The sequence below is a fragment of the Platichthys flesus genome, chromosome 9 (assembly GCF_949316205.1).
Source record: "Platichthys flesus chromosome 9, fPlaFle2.1, whole genome shotgun sequence".
NCBI classification, from domain to species: domain Eukaryota; kingdom Metazoa; phylum Chordata; class Actinopteri; order Pleuronectiformes; family Pleuronectidae; genus Platichthys; species Platichthys flesus.
In genome coordinates, this window is record NC_084953.1 from 18,006,861 (window position 1) to 18,032,692 (window position 25,832).

Below are 25,832 nucleotides of genomic sequence, written 5' to 3' on the forward strand. Positions count from 1 at the left end.
GACAGTTTAAGCAAATAGGAAAAAGTAATTTTTGTATTTGTTCCCTTCTGCACCTTTAAGATTGACTCAATCATTGGAGAATGTGATAGAACAAGGAAATAGAAGACTGTACAAATATATACAGAAATTTGGCAGCTCTCCACTTGCAGACAAACTGTAATGATCGTCTTTCAGATTAAAATGAGCTCACCTCAAATGTTACTGTCTCATCAACCTGAAACTACAGCAAGTCCTAAATGCAAATGCCTTATCATCCGTACATTGTCCCCTTTCATGGTCTGAATCTCTGGAATGTACGTGTATGTTGAACAGATTAAACAGATTCTGCAAACCACTTTTTAAGCCTTTCCACATTCACATCAAGGTCTAACCATCCATGCGTTGGACGTACATTGTATCCGCCGATTAGCGGCCTGTCCTTGGGCCTTGTGAACAGCGTGACAGCTCCCCACACAGGCATCAATAGGAAGAGGAAGTTGAGCCAGAAAACCGGACGGATCTCTGAGACGTATTTACCTGCCAGAGAGAAGAGCTGTCCATTAGTTTGTACCATCAGGGATACATGGTAAACGTCTCAATGTAATTCAGTAATTAAGCTCCCTTTTCAAATGTCAACTGCACTTCAGGCTAAGACACGCTGTACGGTACAGCATGTCTTTGATAACACAACAGAGAAAACATGTTTCTTGCAGACAAGTTTGATCCTGTGACACTTTTGTATCCGGTTTGAAAAGCCAACAACAGATGCTGTGAGTCTGTTTTCTGCTTTGTTCTCTGGGTTGTGACGGCAGGCGAGGTGCGGGCCGTGTGGGGGTTTTGTTGGCAGACTGAACTGTGTGACACTGATGGTACATGGCAGTGCAGATGTTCTCCTGATTAATGCTCATCATCACAGGACGGGTAGACGGGGAATAGAAGATGAGGCTCACCTGCCACTATCCCGGCAATGAACACGCTCATGTTGGCGCACAACGAGCCGGCCCAGAGCAAGCCGAGGTTACGGTACGCTTTCCTGTGACAAAAACAAACAACAAGAGGGGTTATAGTTTTGTAGAGATTGCTGGGTAAATAGAAAGTAATAGCTGGAACCCCAGGGTTGTATCCATGAGCTTCTTATACATTTATCATACATGATTTGCGTAATACAATGATTAACACTGTTTCTCCCACTATAATGAAAAGGCTGACATTGATTTAATTTCCATGTTAGCCCTCAGAGATGGTTGGATGCTTTACTTATTACTTCCACTCCCATCAGCCCTTTCTTCAGAGCTATTTGCTCTCTGCCTGTCAACTGCTGGAAGGCCAACTTTCAGTGACTTGCTCACTAACTTCAGGCTATTGTCTCTGCGTCAATGGTGTATTTCTCTCCAGGTGAAGATATGTGGTATTGTGCAGCGAATGCCGGGGTTAGGATGCGTTTGTGTTTATTTTTTGAGGCGGCAAAAATAGGATTTCAACTAATAAGATAAGAAGTGTTTCAGAAATAATTTACTAACCCTACCTTAAAGCTTTAACATTAAAAACATAAAAGAGACATATAACTCTCATATCCACACTCATAACCTTAATTTGGGTCACTACTTGAAAGGTTATACTGTCCCCCCTTTTAGCTCCTCTTTTCAGCCTCGTTCTGAGACAATTGGTTTTAGCTCCTGTCTCTTTAAGGACCTCCAGTAAAGCCCAGTCTCCTCTGATTGGCCAGCTAGTCTACTGTGTTCTGATTAGTCAAGGTGTAGAGAATTTTGACCTTCGCTGGCTTTACCAGGCTTTGTTAGGGGGCGTGTCAGACTAGCTAATGTCCCATGATCATGAAGGCGGGGCTGCTCCCTTTACAGCGAAGTTTGGGCTTTTTATCTTTGCAGAACTTTTACATGTACACAAAAACCTGTAACACGCTAGAGGAAAGAAAACTGAAAAAAGTATCGAATTTTTGATCATAGCAGCGCATAGAGTCCAGACAGTTTCAAATCATTTAAATGTATCTGTTTCCAAAAACTCTTAACATGCAGGAGCTCCACATGTGAGCAAAACTCTTGTCTTTCCAGTTTTAAAAGGTTGTAAGTTACTCTCCAAAGTCAGGCTGCCAGCTCATTCATCTACATTCCAATAGAAGGTACGTCCAGATTCTTTAACAATAGTGTAATTATCCCTCTGGCTTGTAATAGACAAAATTCAATTAGCAACAAATGCTGCAGAGTTGCAGCAGAGTCTTAGGGGTGTATTTCCAATAAACATAATTTGGCTTGTAAAGGAATTTCCTTTCCAATTATAAGGCTTATACATTCAAACACACTCTTTGTAGCTTTGTGCACCCCCATAAACAATTAATTAATGGAGCTTTGTCCTCTTTTCTCTTTCCATAAATATCTGGAACATAGGGCACAATTGACTTCAGGTCTTAGATGTAAAAGAGGTTCACATTATTCACTTTTATTCTAATCATTTAATGTTTTTGGAGACTGGCCCAATCAGCTTCAAAAGTATCTTGCTTTATGACAATCCTCATGGCCTACAGGTTTTTAAAAGGACTCTTTTAAATAGCTTGTTACCCATAAATGCTTAAATCTGACCTGTATGTTATTCAGTTTCAAACAGACTAAGCTAAAATATAAGAAAACCTTACAAACGTTTGAGTTTGAGACTTACAAACATCCTACTACATAGATTTTGCTTAGGTAGGTACAGGTAGATAATATATTGTTTATTCTCTCCACAGTTATTTGAGGCAAGCATTTTGTAGAGTGAGATAAATGAGCATGACCTAACTTAACCTTCACCCACCTGTCTGTTATCCTGCTGATCATCACCAGGTACATGATAAAGTGGGCTATTCCATCCCAGTAGCACATCATGATGGCATAGGCTGTTCCCAGATAGGGTTCTCCCTGAAGAACATAACATGAATACATATTGCACAGCGCTAACAACAGGTGATTAGTCAACATGGATGTGTGTGTTTGTAAGAAACCTACTGTCTTTTGGTAGAAATTCATATATCCAGATAAAATGCCGTCATATTCCAAGGCACTCGTCAGGTCAATGACACAAGTAAATGAAAATACAGCAAAAACTGCAAAGGAAAAATCAGAAGGAAAACATCTGACAGTGGACACACAAACAGGCTTCAGTACTATTTTTTAATATCAGCTTCAAATCTTACAAACTAAAAGGAGTTAGGAAACCTTGAAGTGTAAAGAAGCTTTCATGTTATAACTCAATCTGCTTTGTCTATTCAGAAAAATTCAGTGAATTAGTAAAGAATGCCAAGGCTGTGAGAGCAGAGAATGATGTGTTTTCAAAATGTTCCTGCTTGGGGGTCACAGAAACACTAATCTTTCATAACACTTGTGAATTTATTCTAGTTTTTTAAAAGGGGCTGATTTGAGCTTCAGTGGTGTTTTTTCTGTTTTCTGACTCATCAGTCTGAAGCACAGCAGAATAATATAAAATATATATTGTATAACAGCATGAACTCACAAAGGCTCTTTCTGATATTTCTATGGTTAACTGCTTAATGATCTATAAGGGGAAAACATGTCCGATATAACTGCTAATAATTGGAAGAATTTACTCAGATTGACTAATCCTGTTATGAGCTGCACAGTTGTAATTGGAAGACTTAGGGTAAACAACATAGAACCCACATGTCTGATAACAATATTACACACTGGTTCACCAACTCCATAAATGCCTGTCCACAGATGCCATGATACAGTCTGATGCAGTGGTTCTCGACCTGGGGACCAGGCCTCTTCAGGGACCTGGAGCTACTTCCCCTGGCAGAAAAGAGCTGTTTGAGGGTTAAGTCTGGCTTTTAGACAAAAGGGCTGATAGGTTCAGCCATTACTAATTTAACCGGATTTGAATGAAAAGAAAGTGAGAATCTACAAATAAGAATGTATTTGTAAGAAAGTTGGACAGAGCACCATGTGTGTATCAGGGATTTGCCAAGGGAAAATCTTCATAGGACACAGGTATAAAAACCATTTCAGTGATTTGCTACCTGAAAACTGCAGAATGTCGTTATAGACAGAAACTCTCTGTGTAGGTGACACGGTCGTCTCTCTACAGACGCCACAGCTTAAACCATGGGGGTTTATCACATTGCTCCTATCTGTCCTTCACACATATACACACACTCAAACACACTTTTTGTCTCTCCTGCGTACCGGCTTCTCTGTAATCCCTTGGAACAAGCAGGTTTATCTCTGACATCTCACAGGTGAGATAGCAGGGGGGATTAAGGCTCTCTGTCATGGAGAAGAGGCTGACACTGCTTCGCCCTCATTGTTATGGTCCTCCTATACATAGCAGGAGCTTCGCCTGTGGCACAAGTACCAATATATCCCCTCACTTCGGTTCCAATAGCACAGCCCCTGGCTTCAGCTGCAAGGGAAGCGTTTGTGCATGGGGTCACAATGGAGAACACAGCTTGACCAATAGCTGCACACGTAGAATATGAGACCGAAATGTTGAATTAAGGCTGTGTGAAAGGTGGTCACACGAACAAACTGAATACAGACCTTCTTATGCTCTGTGGAGTCTGGGTGGTATTATACAGGAGCAGTTATTTGGTCCGGTATTAGTATTTTCAAATAGGTGCCTTTGTGCCCTTTGTCTCAGGAACAAACAAGGACTCTGTTGCAAAAGAATAGCTAAAAGGTTAAGTAAGTATAAGCACCGTGAAGGTCCTCAGCCTGCAGAGGGTCGGCCGTACCTCACAGAGGTCTGAGCTTCAAGAGTGTGATCGGCCTAAGCAGCTTTCCACATATCAGGTGAAATCTGGCTGAATAGAATGCAAAACAATTCATGCTTTCACTCTAAACCCCTGAGTGACCCTTCTGGAATTCCTTCTGTTAAACTCCAACATTTGGAAATACATTGCAAGTAAGTTGGCCAATGCACATATTTGAGTTGATTACCAAAGAATAAAGTGTCTTTAGGTGGGTTGCGACGAGTGATGAGGAAGTAGAACAGGAACACAACGACCAACACGGCAACACCAGTCCACAGGATCACATACGGCCTGTGGAAGCAGAGAAAAGCCAATAACAACACGGTGTCCATGTGTTCCAGCCCCGATCTCACTGCAGACACTCTGCCCTTTCAGACAGCTATCTCCCTTTCTCTGCCTCGTTCTCTTTACTAATTAGGTTTCTTTTTTCCACATGGAAGTCTTGCCAGTCTTCTCTGCAGTGCAGTGCTGAATTAATAGAATGATGACGAATGGGAAGTCGGACAGAATGATAATCACACACAAACACCCAGAGTTGGCACCAGGAGAGATTATGCAGGAGTGTGAGGGGAAGTGGATGTGAAAGATCTGCTGAGTCCAGTGAGAGATGGCTTGTGTGTGAAGGCTCCTGGTGGCGTCACATTGAATTTAAACCTCCTGATACCCACAATCTGAGGTCGCTTTTTAATAATAATGATGATTTAATAAAAGAAAAGAGTGCAAGTAGTAATTTATGTTTAATCTTAGATTTAGAATTGTATTATTGAGTTTGAAGCATCACTTGTTCATGACATTTAGAAAGGAAATGCTGACATCTAGAAAGGAAATGCTGAAGTGTTCCTGTTATTGATCAGGTAGAAGTCTTGGAATGCAAAAACTCAAAATAAGAGTGTGCCTTTTTTATCTTGTAATATACACATTGACCGATTGTTTTGCAATGAAAAATGTATTGAAAATCTTATATTTACTATATTTACTGTCTGATCAGTGTATCCAGTTTTGTCAAAGAAAAAGTCACAGAGTGATGAAGTTAATAATATTGTATCCTTAGTTTGACTAACATTGTATGAAGAATATTAATTTGATATCAATCAATATTGATTCATGTCAAGATGAATTTCACATTATTATTATTTTGATTATTCATTTAGTATATTGTATATTATTATTATATCCTTTAAAATTAGAGACCGATTTTTGCTCTAAAGTGAAGGTTGTGGTTTTAAACTCTTCTTTATAGACAGAGAATGACACTTGATTCCCGGCAAAAGATTTAGCAAATCTAATGTAGATCAATAATGTTTTATTATATTGACATTGATGAAAATGATATTGCGAGGACTATTGATGTTGTTTTATCACCCGGACGCTATTTCTAGTTCACATCTCAACAACGTTTAATTGTTTTTGTAACATTTGACTCATGCTGCTGTGTTGGTGAGCTTATACCAGTGGTGCAAAAGCACAGCTTTACAAAGGCCTAATCCATCACAGGCAAGGGTGGGAGAGGCAAGCAAGGTAAGGCCATGGTAGTTCAGCGCTGCCCTCCATGTTTACTGGTCAAAAGTACCACTGCCTCAAACTGGAAAAGATTAATGTGCCAGATGTATCTCCCAGTGAACAATATTACCTCCTCGGAAATCTCACAGTGTGTCCTCGCAGAAAGAAAACAAATGCTGCCAGAGCAAAGGGAAGCTCCCTCGCTGCCTCTCCAATTCAACACTACAGGAAGATTTACGCACACGACGCAGTTTGTTTGCAGAGTGAAAGAGCGTGAGCCATATTGTATGTCAAGAGCAATTCATCACACTCTTCTGTGTGGTTTGTATTGATTGTCAGGTTCCACACATTCAGAAAAAGGAACCACCACCAGGTATTTACACAGTAGGAGCATAAAAGTCTGTCCAAAATGAGGAATATCTTGTGATTAAAAGTGAGGGCTCTGTTTATCCAGCCTGTAGTATGTAATCACCAATAGACAAGACTCAAAAAGCAAATTTCCAATAAACAGGGAAAACAAATAGGATTTAAATTAGAAAATGTTCCCTTGGAGCAAATGTTATTAGCGACTTATCCGATTATTTTCGCTCATTTAGTTATTTTTGCTCCCTACGCTTTTTTCTTTTTGTCTCCAATGAACAACACGACACGGTCTATCATTTGAAGATGTTACACAAGTGGCAAATAGACCTTGAAAATTTAAGCCATTAAATTAGCAGCAAGGACTTATGAGGTAGTTACAGTGAAACACAGACAGAAAAATCACTTTAGTTATAAGCATACAGTGTCCTCTAGTGGTGGTGATACTGTCTGTCACCCCACGATCAATGAAGATCACCAGCATTATTGCTTATCCATATTCTTGAAATTATACTCTAAAAGTGTGATTATTGATTGTATATTAGTATTTGTTATTTTATGTGTTGTGAGTGTATTGTATTTATGTCTAAAACTATTAATATGACTTTATCAGAATAGTTAACAGCTTTCTCCCTAGAAAAACAAGAGTGGATTTATACAGATGTGTACATAGAAACTGAACAATAAGAAATCAACAAATGTAATGACTTACTCTTGAAGCTCTGGAATGGTGTTCATGGCATAAAGAATGCCGAGGGCAGATAAGGAAAATAAAAACACGGAAGTCTCCATCTCTTCAAAAGCAGTTCAACTGCCCTCCTTAGAGAAAAGCTGCAGATAAACAAACATAACAAGCTGTTTTAGCAATAAGAACTGTGAATGATGAAATCAAGTTGATACTCCAACTTTGCCAGACATCAATATATTCATCAAAACTGAAATAGACTCAATGAATCTGAACCCTAACCCCTACTTAAAATTACATGAATATTTTTGAAAAAAATCCAAATGAAATCGACAATATACAACAACATGGAAAAGGAGCAGAGTGAGCTCTTACCGTCAGGCTACACTCTCAGTGGATTAATGGAATTACAGCCAGCCTGAGGCAGACATGGCCTTCACCGAGGAAATAATGAAGCGGAGACAAAGAAGCTTTTGGGTGGAAAGTTGCGCAATTTGGTTTCGTCAGAGATTTACATAAATCGCATTAGAAAATAGGTCGACATTCCACTTAATCCAACAATGCACTCTCAAGTTCTACTGATCTGGTTCTTTGGTGCAATCAGTGTTGTGTTTCATGAAATGTGCAGTATATATAGTGCTCATAAAAACCTATAACTAAGAGAGGAACATACTGACCACTCTGAACTTCAATACTCAATCAGAATTCAAATCAATTCTTCTCCAACGTACCATGGTTCTCCAGGCATCTTCAACTGGCTTGACCTCTTGTGACACTGGATGTTGAATGTTGTGGTACAACGTATTCATGCAGGCGATGTGGCCTAGTCGGTAGGGTGAATGTTCTTCAACAAGAAGGACCCGGGTTCGAACCCCACTATTTCCTATCTTCAAGCTGACAATATACTGAAGAAAAGGTCTCTTGTTCGTCACTGGAATGACTCCACGGAGAAACAACAAAAAGACAAACCTGGATTGATCTGTTCAAAAACCCAAGAGGATTCTCCCTACCCATGTCTAGTGCCCCTGAGCAAGGCACCTTACTCCCCCAACATCTGCTCCCTGGGCACTGACCATAGTCGCTCACTGCTCTGTGTGTCCTGCACCAGATGGGTTAAAAGCAGAGGTTAAATTTCCCTACCTGCATGAGTGTGTCTGTGCATGTGTTTGGGACTAATAAATGCATGTTAATGTGACATTTCACTAACAAATTTAAGCGGATTGAGATCTAAAGATGCACTGGTGAATGTTTGTTTCCTATTAGTCTGTTTATTTCTTTTTAGCTCTAATTATTCCATCGACCAAACGTTGTAAACTTAAAATATAAACTAAAATATTTGAAATGTTAATGTTTATATCAAAAGACATTTTTGCATTCTAATGGTTCAAAAAAGTCCAACAAATGTAGTTAGATGCATTTCCTCCACCTGAAATTGACCTAAAGCTGAGCTTGAGTTTTGTTTATTCTACAAAGATGATATTCAAACTGAGGAGGTGTCTTGGAATCCTCTTTTAAAGTCTAGATCAAGAAGGTTTACGATTTAAAGTAACTCACTTTCTCCAAAAATGTGTTCACAGCGTCTGAATAAGCAAAACATGTGAAAGACTGACTGTAACATCATTGCATTTCTGTCAGATACACAGTTTTAACAGACAAATTTACCTGCATCACAGCTCGCAGTAAACTGACCGAATAATAATAATAAAACTGTTATAACAAGCAAAAAGATGGCTGGAGAGAAGAAGAAAGGAGATATGACTGGAGAGGAAAGCAGATAGGAGAAGAGAGAGGAGAGGAGGGGAGGAGGAGAAGAGGGGAGGAGAAAAGATGAATGAAGAAAAGGTTAGTGTAGGATCAATCGAAACCAGTCTGCTAAACGTTTTGCTATAATAACTGTACTTGTCTTAAAAGATAATACAATAAAATATCTAACTTTGTGGGCCCTAATGTCTTATCTCTCTTACGTCTAATGTATACATGCTAATTTAAAGATATTCATGTATAATTTATATAATTTGATAAAAAATTAATATATAAAGTTATATAAAATACACATAAACATGTTTATATTACCAAGCAAACATTAGACTTACAATACAGTATTAAACATTGTTTCAAATAACAAAATACATATAAAATGTATCTTGTAAGTTTAATAATGAGTTGGGAGTTTTTGGTCCCCTTAGCTACGGATTACAGCAGGGGGCGCCATATTAAAACTAAAAGAGCAGGCACCATACCGCAATGAAAAACAGAAATTTGTCATTTTTGAGTTGAAACAAAAGTTTCTATTAGAAAGTTTAAAATATGATCAGAAGTGTCCCTTTGTTTTCATCACAAGATCCTGTTGATGTTGTGTTCAGCAAATCCTGGTACAGTGAGGTCACTGAGGATGCCGAGCATTGTTAATCTCCAAAAAGGTCCTCAATGATGAGCTTTGACATTGTGCAACTAAGATGTGTCGTGATGCATTTAATCAACATCCTATATCATCAACTACCACATTACCGACGTCAGACAATGTAACACAATCAGACTGGGAAAACAAAGCACAACACTGCCGGTAGCCCATCTCTCATGAGTGCCACCTTGAAATAAAAACAAAGACACACAAACACACACACACACGCTATACACACACACACAAACACACACACACCGCCCTTGCTTCCCACAACCCTGCTTTGTTGGGAAAAGGGTTCTGTTATACCAGGAAAGCTGAAGCAGTGTGTGTTTGCTGGAAACAACTGGAGCTCTTCCAGCTCGAGCGTTCAATAACATAGAATAGACGGATGCCAAGATGAGACAGGGACCTGCAGGAGGAAGATGCACATGTACTTTATTTGACCTCAAAAATCGAATACGCTTTTATACTATAATTGTCTTCAAATTATCATACAACCAAAAAGTACAGAGGCTATGCATACAATATGAAAATCCAGACATGTTTTTTTATTATTATTATTTTCTCTTTGTTTAATTACTTATTTTATACTTTTATACCATTTATACTCAATACTATCAGATGTATTTCCCATGTGTATTTCATGCAGCTGTGCAAGGTTTTTTCTGTCAAGTCATCTATAATTATCATTGCCAGCACATTTTCTGACCAAAATAATAAAATAATCCTAAATAGACGTAATTCACTCTTGAAATAAACCACAGGCACATAGAACATTACTTTCAAATTAAAATATCAAAATCAAAATACAAGTGAGGGTTACAGCTGTGTTTGCTCTATACACATTTATAAATATGTATACATAAAACAATATTCAATATCTCATCGGGTGACATCTATCGGAATCTCATAATGTCAATCCTCAGATGATAAATAAGTACTGAGTTGGATCAATCATCTGTGTCATGTTCACTTACACAAGGTTGAATAATACTTTGTTAATATGACATTCTACTGACTTTAATACCACATCCTGGACTTCTACCTAAGTAAATGTCACATCTTCTGACACCATGTGTGCGCAGTCGTAACCTGAGGTCCTCAGCAAAGGCCTTTCTCACTAATCCACAGTCCCAGCTGAGAAGCCAAGGTGAGCAGGCCTTTCCCGTCAGGAACCCCACTCTCTTTGGAACAAATTATCATCTGTTAAATCTCTCTTAATGACATCGAAGGTGTGCCTTAGTTCTGACCTATTTAAATCATTTAATATTTTATATTCTCCCTTGTTTTGACTCTTTTCTCATCTGCTCTTACTTTGAACCCTTTCTTTATTTGTTTCCTATTCTTTGCTCGTTTTTTGACAGTTTCCTATTGTTTACCTTCAATTTTTAATTTTTAACTTGCCGGCACAATGTAACTGAAGGTGCTGTAATGTGTAAAGTATAAACTCAGTTTGTTTATAAATCTCTGAGTATAAGAAACATAATAGTTGTCATAAATGGTTAACAAAATACAAGCTAATAAATACATTTACTATATTTTACCAAACTCTTCAGGAATGTTATATCTAATAGGGCATATTCCTCACTTGTTGTTATTATCCGTCTATTATCATGAATGTGTCGTAAAGGGTCTGTACGTCATCAATAGGGGTTTAATTCTTCTCTGATCTCCCATCATGTGTGTGTATTATACATGTGTGTGTATTATAACACGGTGCTGAGGTGAAGTGGAGGCTCAGGTGTTATTAACGCGATGAACTATTTATGGCCCGAGCTGTTTTCTGCTCGCGATCAACAAGCGGCACTGCGCGTCACCACAGCGGCGGAAGCGTTTTTTCGCTTTTCAAAATGGCACCGTCTCAATCAGGAAGTGGAGAAAACAACTAAGAAGAATAAGTTGGATAAAATCCCCAGTTTCCGTTTCTTCGAGGCGACTCCTCGTCGAGAATCGGGTCGCGCTGCCGGGGATTGGAATTCGAATAAGATACCGACTGAACGGTGAGTGCAACGTCGAGGATATTGTTGGAAAAAGGCGAGCGACACATCGGCGGTCGCCGATTAACAAGATGCGTCCTGGGCAGCCTCTCCTAGGCGCGCACGTTTTTTACGACGGGCTACGCCGCTTCTCCGGCGGCTGCTCTTGAGTCCGGCGTTATCGTAAGGACACGTTATCTGTAAACTCAGAATACCTTGAAACCCAGCGAAGTGAGGGGCAGGGGGAACCCATTAAAAAGACCACTTGTGTTGATGTCTCCGAATCACCGGGCTAGCCTTAAGAAAAGCCAGAGGCTAACTACGCTAGCTAGTTACTTGGTAATAAGCAACTGCTTTGATGTTAGCTAACCAGCAAGTAATCTGCCTTACAGATAATACACGCTACTGTAACTTTTACAATATAAACACAATCCTTGGTATCTAAGCCACCAATATGAGCCTTCCCGTGGCGGGATCAAACGATTTAAGGTGTCATATTTTTCCTGAGATAACTACATAGTAATGCCATCATATTACCCTTCGCAGACAATGTACAAAACGAACATACCCAGTCGAGAATCGCTAGGAGCTATGCTAACCTAGCTAGCACAGTTAGCTACCAGAAGTACGCCTGGTTTTATCAAAGTAATTCGGGATATGCTCAATTGTACCGTCGTCGATTACTACTTTAAACGATGGACTGGATGAAGTGGAAATGCTTTGTGGCTAGCGGGCTCTCGGTTGCCACGGCTTGTTCGGTGTTTTGTTGGTCGCTCGGGAAGCTAGCTGTGGTCGCAGCTGCTCCGTAGCGTCGAGCTGTGGCTGCTTTCCTTTGTGCTGTGGAGACCAGGGAAGCTCCGGACCTCAGAAAGAGCCACATTCACACCGAGGTGCTGTTTGTGTGAAAACATTAAGTCCACGAACACACACTTGTGCCTTTAATTCACAGACAAGCATACACGAGAAGATGTTAGCTAATGCTAGCTGGGCATAAGTAAATAGACTGTAACGTGATATCAAGGTACAGTGAGTTGGAACATGCTCCGGTTTCTGCCGCTTTTGTCGTAATTACATGACTAAACGAGACAGTGAAAATAAACACAAATCAAACTCAAGGTTCTAGATTGTTCCCATAATAAAGTTTGGTGATCTGTGCAGTTAGGGGTGTATCTGTGTTCATTGTTTAATGCATGAATGCATCTCCATATCATTTTGAACTATAGAGAGTTGGCTATGCCTTAGTGGTGGATCAGAATGAAGTGCTCCCCAAGGAATAATAGGCTGATGTGTTTATATTGAAATCTACACTGCACTACCCTCATGCGCCACCATAAGCATAAACAGTTCACTGGTGTTCTCTTGAATTTGCTTTCTTCTGTATTTTTTATATAAAAGTTAACATGGATGGACTGAAACGGTTTCACTTCATGTGTGACAGAAACCAAACTCACTGGAGTATTTGTCAGTGCTTCAGAAAACAGCTCTCACAAGGCTGCTCTTTAAAAAAAAATAATCTTTCCTGCAATTTTCACTCTTTAGTTTTCAGTGTGTCTGTTGCCTGCAGCCAAAGGTAGTCGAGTTCCACGCAAGCCTTGACATAGTAGGTTGCCATGGTGGCTGGCTATTTTTCTAATTATGTCATTTCCCCTCTTGCTGATGGAAACTATTTGGTGACTGTGACGTGAATGACAAGCTAGGTCCCTGTCACGGTTTTAGCCGAGTGCCCTTAACCCCGGTGATGTGGTCCGTGGCCTTGGTGTTATTTGCTGTCCAATTCCTCTTACAGCACCAGTGTAGACTTTAATGGCAACAGAACGGTTGTTTAAATTGGATTGTGAAGCAGAGATACAGGGAATAAACACAACTCCTTTTTAGTTTTAATTATCCACACCCTAGATTACGGAAACTTGGTAATTAAACTGTTGTTCTCAGAGACAATCATACAGATAAATTGTATCATCATATGGTGTTCCTTTTCTTTTGTCCTTTGAATCGCTGTTGCTAAGATAATAGCAATACAAAAATAGGCATATAATACTGTCTACCTTTGGGAAAATTAAATAGTATGCCCTTATATATTTTGGGAATATTTGTAAATGCCTGCCTGTGTCAATGAATGTCATACCAGTGAAGGTAATCTCTGAACAGTGCTCGTGTGTTAGAGCTAAATTGCATGTTTGAGCTGCACCCCCCTCTCATTTCTCTTGCTGTGTCAGACAGTTGATGGCTGCCTGCCCTGCAGGGACTCAGAGGGTTGCAAAACACACTGGATCTGTTGATAGGGTGTTTAGAGCCTACAGGAACTGTAAGAATGATACATAGGGAACATGGAGGTATTTCACAAATCAGGACAAGCCAGTTTGTAATATAAATGTTGTAATGTATCAGGACATAACCTCGTAAATTTCCACTGATGTAATGTTCAGGTTGGGATTCTTTTGCCTTCAGATGATTATTATAATTACCAGGAAATATTTGTACTGTTTTATTTTGTTTGTCGAGTGATCCAAAACAGCAGTGATAAATGTCTCACCCAATTGCTCATGCCCCCTGCTCTATGCTCCCTGGCCTCCATTCTCCCTCTCCCCTCGTCTTTACTAGCCCTTTTTCTCCCCTCTCCAATTGGTGCCAGTTGTAAATCTCATTTATGGCCTGTGGGCTGATTAGAGTGAGAGTGAAAAATGTGGAGTGGAGGAGGGGACCCGGGCCTAGGTAATACATTTGATTCAGTTCCTGCTTTCCTGGAATCTGGCATTCATTTGATAATAGTTTATGTATTAAACACAACATGGATGTTTGTTCAGAAGAGGGAGATAGAACAAGTGGCGATTGTTTGGAATATGTGGCTGTAGTGTTCACCTCCTCACTGTGACAAGAAACAAACCAGTCCTTTATGAGTATCCTATGTCCCAGCCAGTGTCCAGACCTGGAGGCAATGTGGATCTGTCCCAAGCCACATAAGAGCTTTGTAAGAGATGAGTGAAATGGAGGGGAGCATAACACTCACTGGCATTCCTCACTTCTTTGCCTTATGGATTTCTGTGGAAAAACTGTGTCAACTTCCCTCTGAGAAAAGCAAGCACTGTTTTCAAAATGGGACTTATGGGAAATATGATAAGAATATCCCTGTCCACATTGATGGGTGACTGAATACTGTGTGTCATTGTTTCAGTTAGGAGCTTGCATTTCAAAACACTCCTATGTGATGTACAGAGAAGAGAAATATAAACTGTTATTTGAAGGCTGGCATACAGCACGTGCTGTTAAGCTTTTGGAGTTATGTTGTATAGTGTAAGGTATGACTTATTTTACACCTACAGACTTGGTATCGATGGCACAAAGTCAGTGGTCCTGTCTACGTCAGACTCTTATAGCTAACCCTAGGATCCTTGGTGATCTTGTGTTAGGTATTTTACAAAAGATGAGAATTCATCAATTGTGTGTTGACGCTATATAACAGGGGTTAAACGTAAACGGTTGACCCTCGTTTCAATGTGCAATGTTAGTGTAGTTTACGGGAAAAAGGACTGTTTTCTCATGATGTTCAGCCTGTGTCGATTTTAGATGTATTAAAGGTATTTGCATGTATGACAGTGGCTATATTGTTTATTTTATAATAACATTTTCTGTCTCATCACTCCTGAATCCAACCTTGCCTGAAAAGGAGATGTCACTATACTCAATTCCTTTAGCCCTTAAGCAATTATAATAGTAAGTGCATTAGTAACATTTTTATGTTAGGGTAAAAACTGTTATTCAATTCATAACCTGACTGTAGAACTTTTTTGCCAAATTTGTATGATTGCAGTGTAACAAAACCAAAATGAGTTCTTTGTAATGTGGGTGTTTCAGAACTAGAGAAAGCTCAATGTGGTAAGCCTTTTTAAAACTGTGCTTTCTCTGCAGCCCACTGCTTAACCACACATGTTGAGCAAATCCCTTTACTGTAACAACAGTTAAATCAAGGGGGGGGGGACGACGACGACGACATAGAGTGAAACCTTAACATCACTGTCCACTATCATAGTCCCTGCCTAGAGGCTCCAGTGTCAGCAGATATGGTCCATGCACTTCACATCATGGACAAGTCCGGCTTCTATTCTGGGAAATTTAGCATTTGCCGATTGATTTTCTAAGCTTGAATCCTTAACATGGCAGAAAGGCAGGTAGATTGCTGGATTTTTTTTAAGTCATCAAGCAGGCGTATTTGCATTGCTATATGTGGTTCTGAATTGTCATTTTACAAACTTGGTACAGGATACTCTCTGGTCTGTGGCGTAGTAAACTTGAGTAAAAACTCTATTTGCCATTCCTGTTTGCTAGTGGATTGATCCCCAGGGTTGTTTTATGTGTCCTCCAGGGATAGAGGACATCTTGTTTATCGCGAAAAGGAACAGTCTGTCTGTATTGGTCAGCCTATTCTAATGCCGCTGCTATGAGCTGCTCTAAGTCGGTCAGATCTTGTTTCGTCCAGCCGTATTTGTAATACTGGCAGTACAATATCTTAACTTACTTTTGTCTTTGAAGAATGGTTTAATTAATCGAACAGGACCTGCTGCTTTCATTTATGTGTGTTCATCCAAATGAGGCAACCTTTTTTTAGTTAGTTAGTGTACCTTGTCCTCACCCATCTTTCATAGTTATATAGAGACATTGTTGGAGGTGGGATTTGTGAAAATAAGCAATGCCCTCTTCTACTACAGTGATACAATGCAATAATACACTTTAATTTAGATTAACTTGCATCAGCAGTACAGAAATGTATATATGAGAGCTTAGAAATAACATTATGTCTGCTGATATTAATGTATTTAAAGGTTCAGTGTGTAAGATTGAGGTGATATTAGGTGATCCACTTTGAGTTTAGCTAACTCGCAGTGGAGCCATTGTTCCAGAGGTATCAGCATCAGTTGATCCTGTCAGTCAGCCAGCCCAGCTAGCTGAAGCCTACTGATGAACTGAACTGAACTTAGCATAGCCAAGTGGCCCAGACAGACATTGACAGGCTCCCTGACGCTGTGCATGTGGTGCAATATTCTCACGCCTGCCAGAGAAGTGAGGTCAGTCTGAGAGGAATAGAGTACTGTCTAGATTTGAACAGCAGAAGGGCAGAGTTCACAAAACTGAACCTCTGCTGGCAACTGACCTAAATGAATATCCCTGTCCTGTGTATTTTTTTCCAGCACAGGACAGTATTGGTATTATTGATAATGTTATGTTGATGTGCTCACCTGCCCTCTGATTGGATATGTACCATACACCATTATATTTGGTCAACTGGACTCACAGTTTCCATTCATAAGGTCACAAGAGTCATTACACCACTGTGATGCATATTTAAAACCTGTCTTGTGTCACACACTCCAGTTCAGTTGTCCAGGTTTTGCTTCCCAGTGCTCCATTGGTAGCTTGTGAAATGTGCATGTGATAGCTTTTGCCTGGTGTTATGACTGACTCTGTATAACCACAACTGACAGGGGCGTATACAGGGGGTGGAGATCAGATGCAGGGAACCAGCTGCCCCCGATCAGCAGCAGAATACATCCACGGGTCAGACTGGGTGAGGGGTAACAGCCGATCCCAACATCCTGCTCTGGAGGGAGTAAGGAAGGAAAATACATGCAGGCATGGAAAGATAAAGTGAAGAGAGAGGGATTGTGATGGAAATAGGGAAAGAGCTGGGCATTACAACAAAAGGAAACAAAGAGAGATAGTAATGGAAATGGGGAAGTAAGGGTAATATAGGGCTTGTGATGGAGACAGTGATAATATAGAGTGGGAGGGTGACAGAAATGCAGAGGATGGATCATATATCTAGAGAACATTCACAAAACAGTGTTGGTAGAAATCAAATGTAAATTTAGGCAGGGGGGATATACAGTAGGTTGGGTGTTTGATTATTATATCTCCTTTTTATTTTTGTGCGTTCTCAAACAATTTGAAATAATCTAAATATGGATATTTTTCTCAATAAACACAATGCTACTTTTTAAAAATACAATAATCAGTCAACAAACAACTCAGCCCCTTTTCTTCTTGTGGTAGAGTTCGCTTAATCTCTCTGCAATAGATACTTCCCACCTTAATAATGTAGTTCCCTCATATCACTCTTCTAGATAGATGATATATCCAGTAGCTTGCACAGTAATTATGTGCAAAAACAATACACTTCTTTGAATATCACAGGTGTTCTCTTCTTTTCATCCTGAGATATAGTTATTCTTGTCGTGTGTTAGAAATGTCAGCAACACACTCATGAATTGTCTCACAGGCTAGCTTGGACTTGTTTACAGGTATTTTACTAGTGGACAGGCAGGGAAAGTTTCCAGAAAATGACATTTCTTTTCTCACATACAGCCCCTCCTCCAAAAAAATGTGTAGAACATGTCCGAACCTCTGTGCCTGTCTCAAAGCAGCTTTGTTGAAACATACTAACAGGGCTGCTCCCTGTTAGCATGTGTCATCATCCTTCTTTTGTGAGGAAATTAGATGACTGACGAAAAACGGGTCAAAGAGGCAACCCTCTACTTCTCCTGCCAGTGGTGGCAGGAGAAGTAGAGGGATTTGCTCCCTAAATAAGTGTCATCAAGGCACCGTAAACCATGGCTTGTGATCTGCTCTTTACGTCACTCTGCTGAGCTCATCTCTGCTGTCACCTTTTACCCCCTTTGCTCCTTCACCCCCCCCCTTCCTTTATTTGCAACAACAAAATCATCTTCTGAGCAACGAGAGCTCAATTATCTTCACCCTTTATGAACAAATTACTTTAATGTCTCGTTCAGCTTGTGTTTATGGGCAAGAAGATGCTCATCATCATGACAAAATGGTGCTGAATAGCCACTTGGAGAGAGATGATGTTAATCTAATTGAGAATAAAACGTTACTCATTTTTTTGTACCTAAATCGTTAAACTCTGCCTTTCAGTTAGACTAAATTGGTCAAATGATTGTATGTCTTCCTCTGTGCTTCAGTTAAGAGAGTCTCTTTGATAAATATTTGCATTGGCAAAATGCAATAGTAATAGGCTCTTTGAGCTGAATTTGTTTCCATTTATTGTTTCTTGATAATACAACAGATTTGGTTATATAGTCATTCATTCATTATTCTCTATTCAGTGTCCTATCAGGTTTATTGGGCTGTTATTTCTGTAATGTTGAATGGAATTTCATTTGTGGGGAGGAGAACCAGAAGAGATAGGTAGCTAATGTCTATGTCTTTCCATATATGTACTTAAGGTGTTTGCATCATGCATGTGTGTGTCTGTTTGTGCATGTGTACACAGAGGCAAGTATAGGCCATTTGTTTAGAAAAAGGTGCTGATTAATAATGTAGACTGTTTTGAATGACAGAGTGTTGTGTTTCCCTGGGAAGTAACTTGTTCCTTTTATGAATATTTCATCACGGTAACTAATGAATCCAGCCATTCTAAGCAATCATAACCAACTAATGGCCCCCTTGCTGCTGTGGTGTAAAGCAGCAGAACCCTAATCATTTTTAACCTGATTACTGGTGATGCTTATGGACTAAGAGTGGTGGTGAGTGAGTTTGGTGCTTTGGATGGAGTGATTGACGTTAGCCAGATTATAATGAGCGAAGACAGATGCACACTACAACAGGAGAGTGGCACATGCCAACAGACATGTGGATGCTTGCAACATTACAGTTAGTGATCGATTCAAGTGTGCAAATATAATACTAGTGCTGCTGTTATTTTCGTGGATGGGGGCCCGTGACCTGGACCCCAACGAGATGCAAAATGACCTCAATGAAACTTGAGACAACCCCAAAGAGACGTTTTATCCCAAAGAGACCAAAAATGGGGACAGAGGCATGCAAAACAACTGAACAGAGGAAGATGTCATGTTAGAGCACGTTTGACTGGTATATAATTTATTCAAACAAATTCAAACATTTATGGTCCCTTATCTATTAATCCCTGGTTACTTTCTACTTCATACTGTATCTCACATCCATCCTTTTTGTCTTTCACTTCATTTTCCATGACATTTCTCTCATAGACTTGTCCATACTGACACAGAAACAAAAGCAAAACAAGTTGTGTCTGCCCTTGACAGGTTCCGCCAGTTTTGCTGTGCATGTGACCACCAGAGCATTTAACAACACAAAGATATAACCACACCTGAAGGATACTGTACATTGACACGGTTTCAATCAGTGTCACACACAGTAACTTTAAACCCGCATATCTCCATGGTAAATCACTACATTGGATTGATTAAAATGGAATTTAAAGTTCCTCTGTTGCCGCCACGCCACATGTAGCAGATTTTCATTTCCTCAAGAAGGATTTAGTATAATTCTACAGAAAAGAAATAAGATAAATGTGACAGATGATGAGGTCACAGCTGTGAACAGGTCACGGGATGACCTTTTTTAGCTGTAGCTGTAGCTGCAGCTCCAGCATCCAGAAGAATTTCAGCTGCATCCTGAGGGATGTTGGGGCACACGGGATCTAAGATGTCTATTCAGAGCCTCCTTTGCCAGGAGACTAAGTTCCCACCCTTACCCATGTTAGTTTGGTAGTGAATGAAAGATTCTAATCATGGATACATGAAGCTGAAATATGATACTCCATAGGTTGGATGAGCTCAGTCTAATAGTTAGGGTGAGAAGTTCTGAAATATGGATAAGAGCTATTGTTCCAATGCATTAAAAAGAGCCAGTTAAGGTGGTTCAACACTCTGATTAGGATGCCTCCTATGTGCATTCGATGTTAAGTTTTTGTGGCATGCCAAACTGGGACCCCTAGGGTAGGTCAGGACCTGTTCGCGGGATTGCATATCCCATTTGACTTGGGAACGCCTCAGAATCACCTAGGAGGAGCTTGGATAAAGATGCCGGAAATACACTGCTTAGCCTACTGCCACCACCACCTGACCTCAGATGAGTGGAAGAAAATTGATGGATGGAACAGAAGATGGTTGTCTCCCACACAGTTATAAGAATGGTGGGGACGCAAAAGGAATCAGAATCAGAAATGCTTTATTGATCCCAGGGGGAAATTGTGTTGTTACAGAGTAACAAGTGGGATAAAAGGATGTTTCTGTCTAAACCATTGCAAAATTCTGCATTTTCTCCCTGTCATACATTCATTTGAACGCTGCACTTGCCACTGCATTTGAAGCCACATATATGCATGCACTCCACTTTTCTATTGTCAATGCATGCATCTGTTCTACTATCAAGTGACCGCTTCATTCCATTCTATTACACATATATCTGCGTGGAGAGCAATAATTCTACTTTAACACTCCACATGAGTATTTGTGAGTGAGATGGCACACACGCAAGGCCGGCTGGTGATTCTCCTCGTGAGCGTTAATCGTGACTTAGCAGCTTAAGGAAGTCACACTTCTCTGGATGATCCCCATGTGCTCTGGCAGCCACTGATAGTCAGCAAAGGCCACCAGCACACAACCAGGGAGCCCTTGCTACCGCAGACTGCATTTTCGCTCGCATCTTATGTACTTGCAAGCACATGTTGGGTGCTGTTGCTATCAACACACACAGTGAACGCACATCTTGAGTTTTTTGAAGTGACAGAGCTGTGCTGCTTATTAACCTCTGTCTGGCTGACAGGCACATGGTGACTCACACAGCCAAGAGGAACCAACGGCCTAGAATGAAGCCACATCGCTGGAAAAATCTGTTTTTAACTGAACTAAATCTCCATGGTTGCATGTCCAGTCCTTTTTGTGGGATTTAACACACAGTGAGTGCATTTTGGCTAATTCGGTCTATAGTGAATGGGCTTCTTTCTTTATAAGCATTGTACAATTGCTGCACATGAAATGGCCTAATCTTCCTGCATGTAGCTGTGTTGGCCACCCAGAGAGAGGTGGAGGGAGGGAGAGACACACACACGGTAGGAGACTGCACAAAAACCAGCAACCTTGTGAGGTAATTAATAGATTTAACAGATTACACTACAAAAGACTATCTCTCACCCCCTCTCTCTATCTGTCTTCTACCTCTCTCTCATATACACTTTGCCTAGCTGTCTTGATACAGGCTATAAATTAAAATATTGACAAAGACGACAAATTGTTATGGAGCCATGATGGTTACTAAAATGCCTGATGTGTGTGCCGAATTTAATTGAATGAACTCCATGTCTCTCATGTACAGCTGTGGTTGTGTTTCTTTCTTTATCTTGTGTTATCTTTCTGCCAGAACTCAAAGCCTCAGATAGCTTTCTTCATCAACTCCGTCTTCCTCTCTGCGGTGGTTAGGAGTAGCAGGGGGGTTTGCTGATTTCCGGCAATGAGAGGCCTGACAGGAAGGCCATATCTGGGACCACTCTTGCAATGATCAGTATCGATTATCCTCAGAGGCTTGCTAGAGGAATGGGGGGTTAGGGAACAGGGGACAGCAAAAGACAGATATTTTTTCTTTCTGTTGCTAAGAGACAGTAACTGGCAAGGCACTAGAGGCTGTGGGTGGTAGGGGGAATGACAGAGAGGGCATTATGGGAAAATGCTGGAATTAAAAGCTTCTTGTCAAGTATTCTGTTAACCATAAAGCAATTCTTTCATTTGAAGAAATGTGCGGAGGTAATGTAAATGGTAAGTGGGGGTGAAGAGGGTGACGTGAGTGACAGAATGATGGCGCATTTTGACTAAGGCTCATCAGGAAAACAATGTTTTTTCCAGCTGTCACACGTAAAGATCAAATCATTTATTCTACTGAAGAGTGAATACTACTACTACTATTACTACTGGCATAGGATGTGCTTTGATTTTCATATACACTTGCATGGTATATGAGTAAATTCATCATTTTCAAAATCGGTCATACCAAGAATCCATGTCTGACGTCCTTTTACGTATGTATTCAGACCGCTGTTGCATAACAATCGCTGGATGTCTCTGTTCAGGCACTCGAGAGTACAACTTTAGTTTCATAAGCATCACTGCAACCACAGAATCCTGTAGAGTTTTACAATTCTATAAATAGAGATAGAGTAACAAAGTTAAGTTTCAGTTTAGTTTCTTTCACCTATATACATGCTTGTTTTCTATTTGCTCTTCATCTTATTGTATTTATATCAAAACTAAATTGTCACACCTACACGAAGTACAAACATTCACCTTTTAAAACATCAATTAAATTCACCAGATCTGGATATTTATTCATATATATCTGACCCAAAACATTTTCATCAAGATCCATGAATTTGTTCTTTCACCAATTTTTGTGGTTATCCATCCATTAGTTTTGGCTTATTTTTGCTTATTAACAAACAGACCAACCAACTAACCAACAGTTATGTGAAAACACACATGTCTAGGTTGAGAAGTGTTAGAACCAGGTAAACTTTGGCTAATCTAGAGTTATCAACCCAGGTTGAATACTGTTCATCGTATTAGCTACAATAATGCATTTACCCTGGGTTACCTTAAGCCTGCATCTTGGACTGAAATGGGTAAAAGACTACTTCAAAACCACATAAGATTTAATGTGCCTATTTCACCTCTGTCCTAAATTGAACTGGCATTAAAGAACTGCTGATGCATCCCAGCCTGTAGTGTCCTTAGGGTGTTGCATTCAAGTACAATTCTCCAGCAGCAAGGGGGGGTCCTCACAGGACTCGCAATACACAATCACTGTTAAAATAACTAATATCCTTTTGCTCAAGACCTCCTGCCGAGGACTTTTGCCACTTGGTTCTTTGCATTGGGTTTCCCCACATTTGCTTCTCCCTTATCTGGACAGTATCACACTGGCAGCCTGAGGGTAAAATGGCCTCCCTTTTGTGTGTATTAGCTGTGTCCGTGGTGAATTTCAGGTCTCTCATGCTCTCTCTCTCTCGCTTACACACTCACACACATTCTCAGACACACAACGGCCCTCCTATTAAGACCCTCATGTACTCTTTTAGGTTTTTTTACCTCGGACTTTAAGACTGGACTGATTCAGTTGTTGAACCAGGGGGATTTGCATGATACTTATTAACCTATTAAATCTTGAAGTAAGAGAATTACATTTCGTTTTTATTTTTGCAAATGTATTGTCTGAGTGCATGTACTGATGGCGAGCAAAAGCTGACTTACACATTCCAATTTATATTTTCATCAGACCCCAGAAGTAGGCAGCAGGAGTTCAAGCTGCAGCCTTTTCACTCAGGGCTATTTGGTCTCTGTGTGAAACCATATCAGGACAAAGTAGGTCATTGTGGACAGTTTCCCAATTATAGGCGAGCATGTGTAATTTACTGAGGCAGCTTAAATGGGGAAATCTGATGTAAATGTAAACAAACGGATAACCCCATGACAGAAACCCCCTGGTTTCATAGGTTTATGAGCATATATTTTTGTGTGTGTGTGTGTGTGTGGGGGGGGGGGGGTTGGGACCTTGTTAGCATTGCAGGCAGCCTTCAACCTCAGACAGTCTGGTCTAGCCACTCCAACTTGTCATTATATCGGACACCCACTGCTTGAGCCGTAAAACCCATACACACACAGAAAGGGCCTCATGAGTGCGTTGCATGCCTACGACCTGATGACGCTTTACGATTGTGAATATGTACTATACTGTGCTTAAGTGCATCGCCATTTAGTCTAGGTTTCCAACATATCTGCGTCCCATATGGTTCAAGCTGTCTTGGCCCTCCTATGGTGATTTTAATTGGTTCTCCCAGCAAATGTGGAACCTTGTTGTCAGATGACTGCTAACGAGGGCTGTCAATCAACAAAACCATAAACCCACATTCTGCATTATGAACAAGAACTGCATTCAGGTTTTGTGGTGACAGAGACGGCAAGAATTTGTCTTGACTTTGAAGATCAATTATTTTTCTAATTTACTGTCACAGATGAATGTAATTTATAACTGTAAAACATGTTTTGTTTTTTAAATTATATTTCATTCTTAAATATCAACGTTTTCTCTGATTATTTTAATAAAACTTCTTTAATATTTTGGGGAAACTGTGGAAGATCTTTCTGTCACATCTGGTTTCCTTTTACATATTCTGTTTACAATTAAAGCGTTAATATAAATATTTTAAAATTCAACCTGTTATCAGTTGAATAAGAATGAAATGTTCTTATACTCCTTTGGATAACAACTCATGCAGGTAGGCAGTTTTTCAAAGATTTTACTAGGACATCTCTGAAAAGAAGCAACATTAGCCACACGTTTTCTTCGATGGCACCATTCTAACATTTGCTTACTTAATTGTTTTATCGACTTTTCCCACGTGCCTCTGTATGCTTCCACTATATTGATTTGATGGCGATAATGTTTACTCATCTGAACACCCTCCATCTCTACTGTCTTCCTCAGGTCATGGAGAGCGTTTACCCCTGCTAGAAGTACTACCTAGGACAAAGCCTGCACGTGGGTGGGGGTCAGGGGGTGCATTGCCTAAGTCATATGGTGGTCATGTGTGAAGCTGTGGTCTGATGCCAACCCTCCCCTCAGCGCTGGCCATGGACGGGGAGAACTACCTGCATCCAGAGGGTCCTCAGCTGGACAGCAATCTGTTCTCCGGTGGCTCCTCTAACATGGAGGTATGTTATTGCATTTAGTTGCAACTTTATGCTTACTCACTCAAAATTGTTGAATGTTTTGATGACTTCATTTAATATGAATCTGTTTTTTCTAGCTGTTGCTATAGCATGTTTAAAGCATTTACGGCATGTTTTGTAATAAATATGTATTGGTTTTAATTATGCTTGGTATCATTTAGCAATCCTATGTGATTGTGCTTCAATTGAAGTCAGTAATACTGTAATACTTAGTACATGCTTAAAGCATGTTATGACCATGTGTTAGGTACAGAACACTGTTAAATGACAGAGTTAAACAAGGTTGAACGTACTGACCTTTTCTTTTCACTGAGCCCTATCTCATATCCTGCATCTTGTGTAAATAAACTACAGATGTACCCAAACCTAAGGTCACTACACATCAAATAGACATCACAGACATCTCTGTGGTCAAACAGTCATGTAAAGACGTGGGAAACAAAGTGACACTAGTCATGATATTAAATGTTGGGCACTTCTGGTTATTGCTTATTGTGGAAGAGAAAAAATATGAAAGGGTTGTGTCACTTGCATTTTCTGTGCCAAAGGTTAAAGTTTTCTGCCATATGACATTACATCAACTTCCTTATTTTAAATAGATTGTTATGGTCTTAAC

General features: G+C 40.1%; 2 protein-coding genes across 4 annotated transcripts in view; one reads left to right on the top strand and one right to left on the bottom strand.

Annotated features, from left to right (window-relative positions):
* tm6sf2b (transmembrane 6 superfamily member 2b) overlaps positions 1-25,832 on the bottom strand; it is a 43,354-nt gene that overhangs the window by 5,109 nt on the left and 12,413 nt on the right. The window contains exons 3-8 of the mRNA XM_062395018.1: positions 7,311-7,429; positions 4,926-5,029; positions 2,976-3,073; positions 2,785-2,888; positions 930-1,012; positions 392-516 (exon numbers count right to left, since the gene is read on the bottom strand). Coding sequence (XP_062251002.1) covers positions 392-516; positions 930-1,012; positions 2,785-2,888; positions 2,976-3,073; positions 4,926-5,029; positions 7,311-7,390 — 594 coding nt within the window. The 5' untranslated portion in view covers positions 7,391-7,429. The remainder of the gene's footprint in view (positions 1-391; positions 517-929; positions 1,013-2,784; positions 2,889-2,975; positions 3,074-4,925; positions 5,030-7,310; positions 7,430-25,832) is intronic.
* sbno2b (strawberry notch homolog 2b) overlaps positions 11,548-25,832 on the top strand; it is a 57,860-nt gene continuing 43,575 nt past the window's right edge. For all 3 annotated transcript variants that reach the window (XM_062395014.1, XM_062395015.1, XM_062395016.1), the window contains exons 1-2: positions 11,548-11,687; positions 24,972-25,198. In XM_062395014.1, coding sequence (XP_062250998.1) covers positions 25,091-25,198 — 108 coding nt within the window. In that variant the 5' untranslated portion in view covers positions 11,548-11,687; positions 24,972-25,090. The remainder of the gene's footprint in view (positions 11,688-24,971; positions 25,199-25,832) is intronic.